At 37.7% G+C, this 12,900-nt stretch overlaps 1 protein-coding gene across 6 annotated transcripts in view; it reads right to left on the reverse strand.

The window, feature by feature from the left end:
• The window catches only part of EXOC2 (exocyst complex component 2), a 272,621-nt gene that overhangs the window by 64,252 nt on the left and 195,469 nt on the right, over positions 1 to 12,900 (reverse strand). For all 6 annotated transcript variants that reach the window (XR_009451902.1, XR_009451901.1, XM_059688403.1 and 3 more), the window contains exons 20-22: positions 10,524 to 10,585; positions 7,715 to 7,781; positions 4,985 to 5,101 (exon numbers count right to left, since the gene is read on the reverse strand). Coding sequence is in view for 4 of the 6 variants with exons in the window: in XM_059688403.1 (XP_059544386.1) it covers positions 4,985 to 5,101; positions 7,715 to 7,781; positions 10,524 to 10,585 (246 nt within the window). In the remaining 2 variants the exon portion in view is untranslated. The remainder of the gene's footprint in view (positions 1 to 4,984; positions 5,102 to 7,714; positions 7,782 to 10,523; positions 10,586 to 12,900) is intronic.

Below are 12,900 nucleotides of genomic sequence, written 5' to 3' on the forward strand. Positions count from 1 at the left end.
TAATAAAAATTCTTGAATTTTATAATCTAAAAAAGGAATATATCCTAAGAAACCCAAGACAGCAATCAGAAAGAATATATGCACTCCTATGTTTATAATAGCATTTATTTACAATAGCTAAGATTTGGAAACAGCCCAAGTGCCCATCAGCAGAGGAGTGGATGAAAGAGCTGTGATACATTTACCCAATGGAATACTATGTGGCAGTAAAAAAGAAGGACCTCTTACCCTTTGCAACAGCATAGATGGACCTGAGGAGTATTATGCTAAATGAAATAAGGCAGTCAGAGAAAGATAAGATCACATGATCTTAGTCATATGTGGAATCTAATGAATAAAATAGATCCAGAGACATAGAAGCCTGGAACAGACTGACGAATTTCAGAGGGAAGGCAGGGATGGTTGGGGAGAGATTATCCAGGGAACTTATATGCATACTAGAGGCCCAATGCACAAAAATTCGTGCAAGAGTAGGCCTTCCTTCCCCCAGCTGCCGGCTCCAGCTTCCCTCCTGCACCCAGGCCCCGGGCTGCTTCCCTCCAGCCGCCGCCAGGCACCCGGGACCTGGGCTTCGGTCTGGCCATGGCTTTGTCCAGAAGGACATTCGGTCTAATTAGCATATTACCCTTTTATTATTATAAACTAGAGGACCAATGTACAAAGATTCATGCAAGAATGGGCATTCCTGCCCTAATCGGTTTGGCTCAGTGGATAGAGCGTCGGCCTGCAGACTGAAGGGTCCCAGGTTCGATTCCAGTCAAGGGCATGTACCTTGGTTGTGGACACATCCCCAGTAGGGGGTATGGAGGAGGCAGTTGATCGATGTTTCTCTCTCATCGATGTTTCTAACTCTCTATTCCTCTCCTTTCCTCTCTGTAAAAATCAATGCAATATAAAAAAAAAAAAAAAAAAAAAAGAATGGGCCTTCCTTCTCCTGGCTGCCGACACTGCCATTGCTCCAGCCCAGAGCCGCCTTTCCACCTTTCCACGCTGCCCAGAGGCCCAGAGTGGCTGGGGCGGTGCATAATGCCTGTATCATAGCCATGGCGATGACGCAAGCATCCCCCGCCCCCCTGGCCCTGGCCACGCAGTGCCTGTGTATGCAAATTAACCCACCAGCTTTGTTGGGTTAATTTGCATACTCACTCCTGATTGGCTGGTGGGCGTTGTGAAGATATGATCAATTTGCATCTTTCTCTTTTATTAGTGTAGATATGCACAGCCCATGGACACAGACAATAGTGTGGTAAAGACCTGGGAGGGGTGGGTGTGGAGAGGGTTAATGGTGAAGAAAAGGGGGACTACTTTCAACAATACAGATAAATTTAATAGAAAGTATACCAATATTAAACTAATCATAATGTCATGTGTTAAAATGCTGTTCCAGGGGTGTGAATAAAACATCATCAGAAGAAGACGATTTGATTCACTTTGTACCTTGGAAAAACAGATAAGAAGAGGTCATAAGAGGCTCTTTACAGGATGAGACTTTGTATCTGAGTGGGGCTTTGAAGGATCAAGATTTTGTCATGTCAAGACTGAGGAAAAGGCATTCCTGATAGATAGTAAAACAAACTATACGTAAGTGTTCTTAAAATAGAGCCTGGTAAGCTAATGTTCAGTAAATTAATGAGAAGACATACTGCATGAAATGATCAAGGAAAGATGAGTGACTAGATGAAAGGGGATTGGAGTAGGGGTGATGAATGCCATGAGAGAAAGATTAAAACAGTTCAAACATCAACCTATCTATGTTGCTCTTCTGTTTAAACTCAATCCTTTTCCACTACTGTGCTATTGTAGGATCCCTCCCAAATTCTTAGCTTAATCTCTAAATTCTATCTGTGGTGTTTTCAGGATGGGGCTTTCAGAAATACAGATCTGATTATATTGTTCTCCTTCCCACATTTCAGTGCTCCTCATGGCATTCATCTCCCAATTTATAATTCCTGTCCATAAGATCTTAAACTCCCAAAAGGATTAATTTGCAACTAACTTATTTTATTAAAATAGCTTCTAAACAAAATTTAGCTAATTTATATTATTAAGAGATGGGGGAAATAAATAAAGTGAGGTCACAAGCCATAATCATTCACTTCTGTGAATTCAAAAGGTTTGATGCAAAATTTAAGGACTATATACAATTAAGCTAAACATACTTAAATACATAAAATATAGCACATATGGTTCAAGGGACACAAAATCTTTAAAATTGATTGCTGTTGGTATAGAATCTTCCCTGGATATACTAAAAAAAAACCCCAAAACTGCCCTCTCTCAACCCCCATGTAGTAGTAAAACCTCAATCAAGAATTTAATGACAGCCCTAAATGGTTTGGCTCAGTGGATAGAGTGTCAGCCTGCAGACTGAAAGGTCCCAGTTTCGATTCCGGTCAAGGGCATGTACCTTGGTTGCAGGCACATCCCCAGTAAGAGGTGTGCAGGAGGCAGCTGATCGATGTTTCTCTCTCATCGATGTTTCTAACTCTCTAACCCTCTCCCTTCCTCTCTGTAAAAGAATCAATAAAATTAAATTAAAAAAAGAATTTAATGACAGACTTGTTTAATGACTACAGTTCTGAGTAAACTGAAAATCTGCAATTATCATACTGTAAATTGGACATTTGCTTTTTAAAGACTAAGATAGGTTAAAATAGCATTTTATATATGTAAAAAAGATTCCTTGGAATTATATAATTATAGTTACCACATCTTCCTATTCCTTTGGTGTATTTCCAGGGAACAATTTTGTTCTTTATTTTAAGATATATGGTTCTGGGCCAGAAAGCATTCTGGATTTAGAATGAGAAAACTTAATGTTAAGTCCTGCTTTACTCTGCTACTTATTAAATAGGTCAAATCATTATCTTCGCCTAGCAGCTTTTGTATGAAAAAAAAACCTGAGTTAATAATACCTTAATTACTTCACAGGGTTATTTGCAAATTGTATATATGAAACCATTCCAGCTTTAAATGATCATTGGTCACTATTTAATAAACTCCTAAAAAGCACAGTTATTTCTGTACTATCTCAATATTAAAATTCTTTCTACTTTTGAAGACAGGGAACAAGATTTAGGGAATTAACAACTATTACTTTTCCTCCTTCTATTGGTAGAAGAACCAATAGGGAAGCAGGAGAAAATATGCTCAGATGAACCCTTGACAAACCACCAGTTCATCCCTGGAAGGAGATCTGAGAGAATGTCTAGTGTCTGGTGACACTAAGTGAGAAGCCCTCAGTGAACCATTATCTCTAAGAGCAGAAACAGGGCAAAAGGATAGATACTAAGTTATTCATGCGGTCTACGTGCCCCCTTGATTTCTCAGGAATCTTACCCCTAGATTAGCTGTCTTTTGAAAACAGACTATGAAAAACAATAGCAGTTGGCAACCTTTTCCCCTTAATGCAAAAATATATTTTACTTGGTTGGTATCATGTAATTAATGAATTTACTCATTAACAAACAAAATTAACACAAATGTTATAATCTAAATCTACTTTACTATTTATACAACTGAATAATTTCAAAATATCACTGGTCAATTAAAATTTTCAAATTCTCAATGTGAAAAATAGCCTACCATTTATTCTAAGCTGCCCTTACAAACCCTTCATATTACCTTGGTCTCAAAATGATCTGGACAAAGTCTATTTATATGTCACTTTCATTTTACTTCCTAAATATATAAACTGAAACAATAGATAGTTCCGATTTATAACTTTTTAAAAAACTAAAGAAAACCAAACTTACTGAAATTCCTAATCATTTCATGTATTTTTAAATGATTAAAAATTCTCCAATAAATATACTGATGTCATTATTGTTACTGCATAAAAACAAAGTGTTCTCTGCAAGAGAACACCTCATAGTACTCAACACAAAAACTTAAGGAAATAAACTCGACTTTTGACCCCACAGCCTAAGTCACAACATTTCTCATCAGAATGATTAATTTTTACGAAAAGACAGGAAAACAAGACAGAGCCACCCACTTTGATATTCTCATTCTTTGAAAAAAAAAATCCCAATTGAGCTCATGAACTGGAACCATCATTTTGCAAAAAGTATGTGATCCATCGAGAGTACATTTTGATTATAAGATTAACAAGATCATTATCTTTCTTATTCTTTGCACCGAGAAAACTGTACTGACATTAAAAAGTGGTTCTAGCTTAGTTTTACTTAGAAATCTGATAAACTTTTGCCCAGGAACCAACTAACCTTTAGTAACAAGGTTACTTCATTTTTTTCCTTTTCTGGTTACTTGAAAACATATAAACAACAAAATATAACTTTTAAAAAACCTACTCCATTGATACAGAACTCATTTTTTGTGCAGCCTTGCTATATCCATTGAGTAGAGAATGGAGACTATGTGTTTTTCAGTTAAGATATTAAGCAAGATATTAAGCATCCTACAGCTCTTGTAATCCAGTCTCGTGTGTGTGTGTGTGTGTGTGTGCATTTGTGTCCATGCTCAAGCACCTGTGTGCCTGCTTAAGTAGTAAAGCAAAAGGATCATTTTAGACACATGGAGAGGGAGAGAGAAAAAAGTGTGAATAAGCAGGAAGAGATTTATTTTTTTCTGCAGGCTCAGGGAGTCTGCTGTTGGCTATGAGTAAAAGCTTTAAAAGGAGCCAAAATTTGAGATGATTCTTAAAGATTTGGGTTTTATGCCTTTGTGTCATTATTTTTCCCTCTTACTTTTGAATAACTTAGGTGGGTAGTAAATCAGCTCTAACCTTGAGAAAACTTTGCTCTAGAGGAAAGAAGAGAGTATTAAATTAATTATTCAAGGTGAGTTATGAGAAGGACAAGAGTCATTCAAAAAACAGGGTGGGATGAAAACAGGGAAGGAATATGGGAGGGGAGGGCAAGAAGAGGGAAAAGGATAGGAAAGCAAAAGAAAGAGGGTGCTGAGAAAGTAGTTTGGAAATTGATAAAAAAACCAACTTGTCCATTTAACATAATTCACTTACCTGTGTTATTTTTTCTATTCCTTGAAAGTTGTGCTTTTCAAAATGTTCTGCTATATTTAGGAAGGTGTGACATTGTAGGTAGCAGCAATTACTTAGGACTATCAAAAGTTGTTGTTCCTAAGAGTAAAACAAATTTTTATAAAATTACATTTATATTAACAAATTTAAAGACTAACAGTTACCATTAAACTTAATTATAATCTCTTGAATATTGATAATATTCAACATTTCAGTTTCCTTGACTCCTTCTTTCCCAATATTAACACAGAGAGAAACATTAATACAATTCTATAATTTTCATTGCTCATTATTATATAATACAGATTCAAATAATGTTCCCTTTGAAATTTAACAGCTATAAAGAGAAATAGGCTGATGGAAAACAGTTAACTAAAGTAGAATCAGCTGTAGTTCAAATAAAAGGGATTCATGTTATTAGTTATTCTACTTAACATTTTGTGCACAAGAAGCTAAAAATGGCTATTTTTAAGCTATTACAAAAACTGTGGAAACGCTTAGAAAATAGTTTATAAGAAAATTATAATACAATCCATATGAGGGCTCTTTTAAAAACGTGGAACTTCATAGAATTTATGTACGACAGTCTCCCTCTTTTGGGGAGTGAAGGCACACAGTGACTCCTGCAGTGTCAGTAATAGAGAGGACTAGAGCCCTATATTCTATACTCTCCAGAGTTGTAGCTGTTCAAAGTCATTTCTAATCAAAATTACAGACCCCAATGCTGATAAATAAACCAACTTTTACTGTTCAGAAGAACTATTTTTGTAAATAAAATTCCAGGAATGGTATTTGTCACTGCTATTGAGGCTCACAGAGAGCACTTTCCCGGTGCTCCCTCACTTATAAGAGCATTATCTGGACAAATGTGACTAATTTAGGGCCTTAGTTTAAGATCTCTTGACTAAAAATGAAGACAAAAATCACTTTCCAGGAAAAGTGCTCACCCATATTTGTTTCCTATTTCATATGTAATCAGAATAACTTATGTTAAAGTCAATATGATAAACATGGAAATAGGCCTCTGTCCTTTGAGGTATACAAACCACAGAATAAACTTTTTTTCCATATTATTTTGTGTGTTTTTTTGGTTTGTTTTTTCTTTATTGATTAAGGTAATTACATATGTGTCCTTACCCCTCCATTGACCCCCCGCCCCCACACTCATGTCCTCACTCCCCTGGTGTCTGTGCCCATTGGTTAAGCTTATATGCATGCATACAAGTCCTTTGGTTGATCTCTCTCCCTCTTACCTCCACCCTCCCCTCTTTAAACTCAATTGCCAAGCACAAGTTATATCTCCCAATAATTTCATTTGGGCCCCTCAAATTTTTAAAAACTTTCTAAATTTAAAAATGTTTATTTAATATGTTCCTCTCTATTTCTGGTGGAGTGTAGTCTAGTCAATGCCTTTTTTGGTCATCAACAAATATAATTAAAAGACCAGGAATTATTAAGGTACCTTCAAGCAAATGAAACACTGTTAATAGCCCTCATAATCTATACGTGGGAAATCGAGTACAGAACAAGGTAAAGAGGATTATGGCATGTAAGCTCCTCCCACACTCGTGTTTAAATGACAAGTAAAAATCAGAAAGAGAGCAATGAACAGCTCTGGAAAGGTGTGCAGGTAAGGCTGGGAGGCCATATTCCCTATCACCCTACACTTGGTGTTACTCTTATGTGGTCCTTGTACATAAAGCACATGAAATAAAGTAAATATGTCTTACCAGCCACTCTAAACATGCTGCACTCTTTGAAATTCTCATCTGGACTCCCAGTAATAAATTCAATTCTTAGTTGCCTTATCCATCATCTTCCTTCCGAATATTAGCCTTATCTAGGAGTTCATCATACCCATAGTAATTAGCTCTCTGTAGTTGAAGAAAAATGGTTCTTCTCCTCAAATGGAAAAACTATTTGAGTGATCTAAAGTTTTACCCTTAGTGTTTCCCCACTCCCCTCTAATCTAACCAATTAGGAGATTATATATATATATATATATATATATATATATATATATATATATATATATATATATATATTACACACACACACACACACACATATTTTGGTTTTGCCATGGAATTTTGTGTTCAAATAAAATGCTATTATAGAACTGACAGAAATAAAATAGAGAAAAGCAGAGTCTCTCTGGTTAAAAAGAAAACATGTGCAGGGAACAGGCATCTGTCCTCTGTCTCCTCTCCAACTTTCAAGCACCAGGGACCTACTAGGACACGTAGTTCACACAAGAACATGCAAAATGTGGAGAGTAGAAGGAACTAGTTAAGTTGCAACTTGAGCTAAAAACATTTTAAGTGTAGAATATATATAAAATTCTATATTTTTTAACATTTTCACAAAATAAAACACAATGCTACAGCACTAATGTAGTAGGTAATTTAGATAGATTTATGAAATAGCCATTAAATATTAGTTGTTTTGTTGTTGTTTTTTAAATCCTCACCCACGGACATGCTTGGGAAGGGGAGGGGAGGGGAGGGGAGAGAACATCTATTGGATACCTTCTATACATGCTCCAACCACGGATCAAACCCGCAACCCAAGTATGTGCCCTGACCAGGAAATGAACCATCAGTGCACAGGATGATGCTCAACCAACTGAGCCACTCTGGTCCAGCTACATAGTTTTTAAATGACATGTTTCACCCTCTATTTATCATCTTAATTACTTATCATCTCACTTACAGAAGTTAAACTGAAGTCTTCATGAATACTTCCAAACAAATCAGGAGAAGAAACATCAATGGAAAGACTGAATATAAAAGCAAGAAAGAGAACAGTTACAATCAAAGCCCCAAAATTAAAAAAGCTAATATAATGTTATATGTCAACTATACCTCAAAAAAAATAAAAAAGTGAACCTTATGTTAATTTGGCTTTAAAATCTTTTGGTCGGTTCTCTGCACAGTGGGAATTGAGATGGCAGAGTAGGTAGATTCTGAGCTCACCTCCTCCCATGGATACAACAAAACTACAACTAATACACAGAAATAAACACAGGGAGACAGGCAAAATGAGGAGATGGAGAAATGTGTTCTAAACAAAAAAAGGACAAAATCCCAGTTAAAAAACCTAAATGAAATGGTGATTAAGCAGTCTAGCAAATAAATATTTCAAAATAATGGCTATAGAAATGCTCAATGAATCTGGTTGAAGAATGAATGAACTGAGTGAAAAGTTCGACAAAGAGACCAGGGGAAAAACATACAACCGGAACTAAGAATATAATAACTAAAAGGAAAAATATATACTATAGGGAATCAACAGCAGGTTAGCTGCTACAAAAGAAAAAATCATAGATTTGAAAGACAAAGTAGTAAAACATCAACTAATCAGAAGAGCAAAGAGAAAAAAGTTTAATGTATCTCTAGGACAACATCAAGCACACCAATATTTGCATTGTGAAGAAAAGAGAACCCTCATGTACTATTGGTGGGATTATAAACTGATGCAGCCACTATAGAAAACAGTATGGCAGTTCCTTAAAAAATTAAAAATAGCCCTAACCAGTGTGGCTCAGTGGATAGAGCGCTGGTCTGTGGACTGAAAGGTCCCAGGTTCAGTTCCGGTCAAGGGCATGTACCTTGGTTGTGGGCACATCCCCAGTAGGAGGTGTGCAGGAGGCAGCTGATCGATGTTTCTCTCTCATCGATGTTTCTAACTCTCTATCTCTCTCCCTTCCTCTCTGTAAAAAATCAATAAAATATATTTAAAAAATTAAAAATAAAACAACCATACTACCCAAACTTCCACTCATGAGTATTAATAAAACAAGTAAATACTTCAAAATCACTATTTCAGAATACATACGTACCCTACCCTATGTTCATTGCAGCATTATTTACAATAGCCAAGAAATAGAAGCAACCTATAGATATCTATAGCTGCATGAATGGATAAAGATGCTATCTCTCTCTCTCTCTCTCTCTCTCTCACACACACACACACACACACACACACACACACACACACACAGACATAGGAATATTAATATTACTCGGCCATTTAAAACAGTGAAATCTTGCCATTTGCAACATGTATAGATGTAGGAGGTACTATACTAAGTGAAATAAGTCAGACAGAGAAAGACAAATACTATATGATTTTCTTTATGTGTGGGATGTAAAAAAGCAAATCAAATGAACAAATAAAACACACTCATAGATACAGAGAACAAGCTGATTGATGTCGGAGGGGAGGGTGGTGAGGGAAGATTAAAAAAGGTGAAGGGGACCAAGAAGTACAAACTTCTAGTTATACAATAAATAAGTCACAGGAATGTAATGTACAGCTAAGGGAATATAGTGAATAATATAACTTTGTATGTAACAGGTGGTTACTAGGATTATTGTGGAGATCACTTCATAAGGCATATAAGTACTGAATCACTATGTTCTAACACCTGAAACTAATTGTATATCAACTGTACTTTAATTTAAAAAATTGATCCTTTGGTGAAAAAAAATCAAATAACTTTCTGTAAGTTTCTAATATTTAACAATCAATAGCTCAAATTAGACACTAAAAACTATCTACTAACAAGGGCCATATAATTTTGAGTTTCCTAATCCTGACTTAATTAAATTTAAAAACAAATGACCAAGGGAGAAAATAACTCATAATTTAATTTTTAGGTATAGACTTACATAATTGAAATGACCGTGACTATCAGAATCTCCACAAGGCTTTTTCAAGCTCACCTTCATAGTCAACCATTTATAACTGAGTTGAGTTAGGGAATTAGTTAACAGCTCACAAGTGAACAGATATGTAAAATTAAAGGAAAACTAGAAGAATTAAATATTTATTATGTCTCAGAGAGGTGACAGTTTCTATACTGAGAGGCAAAACCCAATACCAGGAAACAGAAAAACGAAAAAAATTCTTAATCTTTTATTATGAATTTAACAGGCATTTATTTCAGTATTATGTGTGTCAGAGCATAAATCTTAGGTGCACAAAAGTTACACATGGCAATGTCATTCAGAAAAACTAGATTTAAAAAAAATCCTATAGAACCATCTGAAAAATATTTAAAAAATGAAAGCATTATCTCATGGATTTATAAATATCAAGAATCAAGATCTGTCTTTTGCAGTCCAAATAACTAAGCCTGACCCAGAATTAATCTCACTAAAATAATTAGTCTTTAACAAGAGTATTAGTGAAATCCTCTCCACCAGAATTATAAACGTTAATGAATAATTTATATACTTTAATTCTCTACTTTATTATTTATAAAACTTCGTTTGGATAATTACTGAGCTGATCATGTGCTCAGTTTACTCAACATTTCTCTAGTAATGATGAGTTCAGAAGATAAAGAAACTATGGAAAAAACATAGGTCAAATATAGAAAATTATAAATTTCTTATAATAATTTATCTCTCTTATTGGAAATCTTAGTATGTGATAAAAGACCAAATATATAACATCAGTCTGTATTTTCAATCCTCCTAAATGCATGAATGAGATTAATTTTAGTTTTACTTACTGTGCAGTATCTACATCTGCATCAGGCTTGGTGCTCAATTGTTCCAGACAATATATAAAAGTCTAAGTTAAAAAATAAGAAGTTTCAGTGACATGAGCTCGTAGATTCTAATCTATTTGAATAGCCTATATAATAAAAGCCTAATATGCAAATTGTTCCCTCAACTGGGGGTTCGACCATGGGGTGGGGCCGGCCGGCCATCCGCCTGCAGCCCCTCCCCCTATTTGGCCCTGCCCTGGCCAGTGTTGGTGGCAGGCAGCCAGGGGAAGGGAGGCCCAGACCTGCAGTGGCAGCAGGCAGCCGGGGGAAGGTGCCTGCCACCAGCTGGGGGAATGGAGGCCCTGGCCGGCAGATGGCAGCCGCTAGGGTCCCTACCCGTGCACAGTATTCGTGCACTGGGCCTCTAGTTAAAAATAATTTTATCTATAACTAGGAGCCCAGCATGTGATTCGAAAATCATGGTGTGGCCCAGCCCGGCCCACCCACTTGCAGCCCTGCCTTTATACCCGAACCGGTCCACACAGAGCTCCAGTGCGCCTGGCCCAGCCCCCAGACCCCCTGGCCTTCTCTGGCCACTTCAAGCCCCGCCCTCAGTCCCTCTAGTCACCTTGGGCTGGTCCCACCTTCTCTGGGTGCCTCCCCACTTCCGCCCAGTCCCCGGAGCAACACGGCAGCTCCGCTCCATCATGGTGCTGGAGGAGAGCATGGAAGCCTCCTGCCTGTTGCACTGTGCTCCTTCCCCTGGCAGGTGGGCCACGGGGCACTCAGAATGTGAGCGGTGGGTGGCGAAGGACTGGTGAGGGGGGGTATATGGGCTCTCACCCCTGCCCTCCCCAGTATGGGAAGGTCCTGCCTCCTCTGGGTGCCTCCCCACTTCCGCTCTGTCTCTGGAGCAATGCCCCAGCTAATATGCTAAAGACCTGGTCGTTAGCCGCTATGACATATTGACCATTAGCATATTAGCTCTTTGTTAGTATAGATAATAAGAGCGTAATATGCTAATTAGACCGAAGAGCCGAACGACCTTCCGGATGTCATTCCGGACGTCCTTCTGAACAAAGCTGTGGCAGTGGGGGCCGAGGCAGAGGCGGTTAGGGGCAATAAGGCAGGTAGGCGAGCAGTGAGGGATGATCAGGCAGGCGGCAAAAGGGGTTAGGGGTGATCAGGCAGGCAGGCAGGCGAGCAGTTAGGGGCAATCAGACAGGCAAGCAGAGTGGTTAGGGGTGATTCCTCTCGAAATCCTGGACCACTAGCTCCTAACTCAGCCGTGGGCAAACTACTGCCCGTGGGCTGGATCCGACCCATTTGAAATGAATAAAACTAAAAAAAAAAAAAAAAAAAAAAAAAAAAAGAACATACCCTTTTATGTAATGATGTTTACTTTGAATTTATACTAGTTCACACAAACACTCCATCCATGCTTTTGTTCCGGCCCTCCGGTCCAGTTTAAGAACCCATTGTGGCCCTCGAGTCAAAAAGTTTGCCCACCCCTGTCCTAACTGCTCGCCTGCCGGCCTGCCCGATTGCCCCTAAATGCTCCCCTGCCAGCCTGATCGCCCTTAACCGCCTGTGCCTCGCCCGGCCACTGCAGCAATGTTCTAAAGGATGTCCGGAATGATGTCCAGAAGGTCGTTTGGCTGTCCGGTCTAATTAGCATATTACCAGGTGTACTGGTTAATAATGCAGATTTTTTTCAATAGATGAAGTCACACATATGTTGATATATATGCGATTTGACATGGATGCTATTTTGTTGTATTGACAGCAAGCTTCAAAACTTCACATGTCAAATTTGCTGAAGGTGTTATCATATTTTTACGCTTAAAAATGTCGAATTTCATGCCAAAAAAAGAGCATTTGCGGGAAGTTTTAATTCATTACTTTATTTTGAAGAAAAAGTTATCGTATACTTTGGGAAGTTTATGGTGAACATGCTCCATCTCAAGATACTTGTGAACGCTGGTTTAAATGCTTTAAAAGTGATGATTTCGATGTGAAAGACAAAGAATGTGCAGGTCAACCGAAAAAGTTTAAAGACCAACAATTACAATCATTATTGGACGAAGATGAGTGTCAAACTCAAAAACAACTTGCAGAAAGATTAAATGTTGCTCAGCAAACAATTTTCGATCGTTTACAAGCAGTGGGAAAGATTTTAAAGGAAGGAAAATGGGTGCCACATCAACTGAACGAAAGACAAATGGGAAATGGAAAAGTCATCAGTAAAATGTTGCTTCAATGGCACGAAACAAAGTCTTTTTTGCATTGAATTGTGACTGGTGATGAAAAGTGGATTTATTTTGAGAATCCCAAACACACAAAATCATGGGTTGATCCAGGTCAACCATCAACATCGACTGCAAGGCCAAATCGCTTC

Source organism: Myotis daubentonii, chromosome 3, assembly GCF_963259705.1.
Source record: "Myotis daubentonii chromosome 3, mMyoDau2.1, whole genome shotgun sequence".
In the NCBI taxonomy this organism is placed as follows: Eukaryota; Metazoa; Chordata; class Mammalia; order Chiroptera; family Vespertilionidae; genus Myotis; species Myotis daubentonii.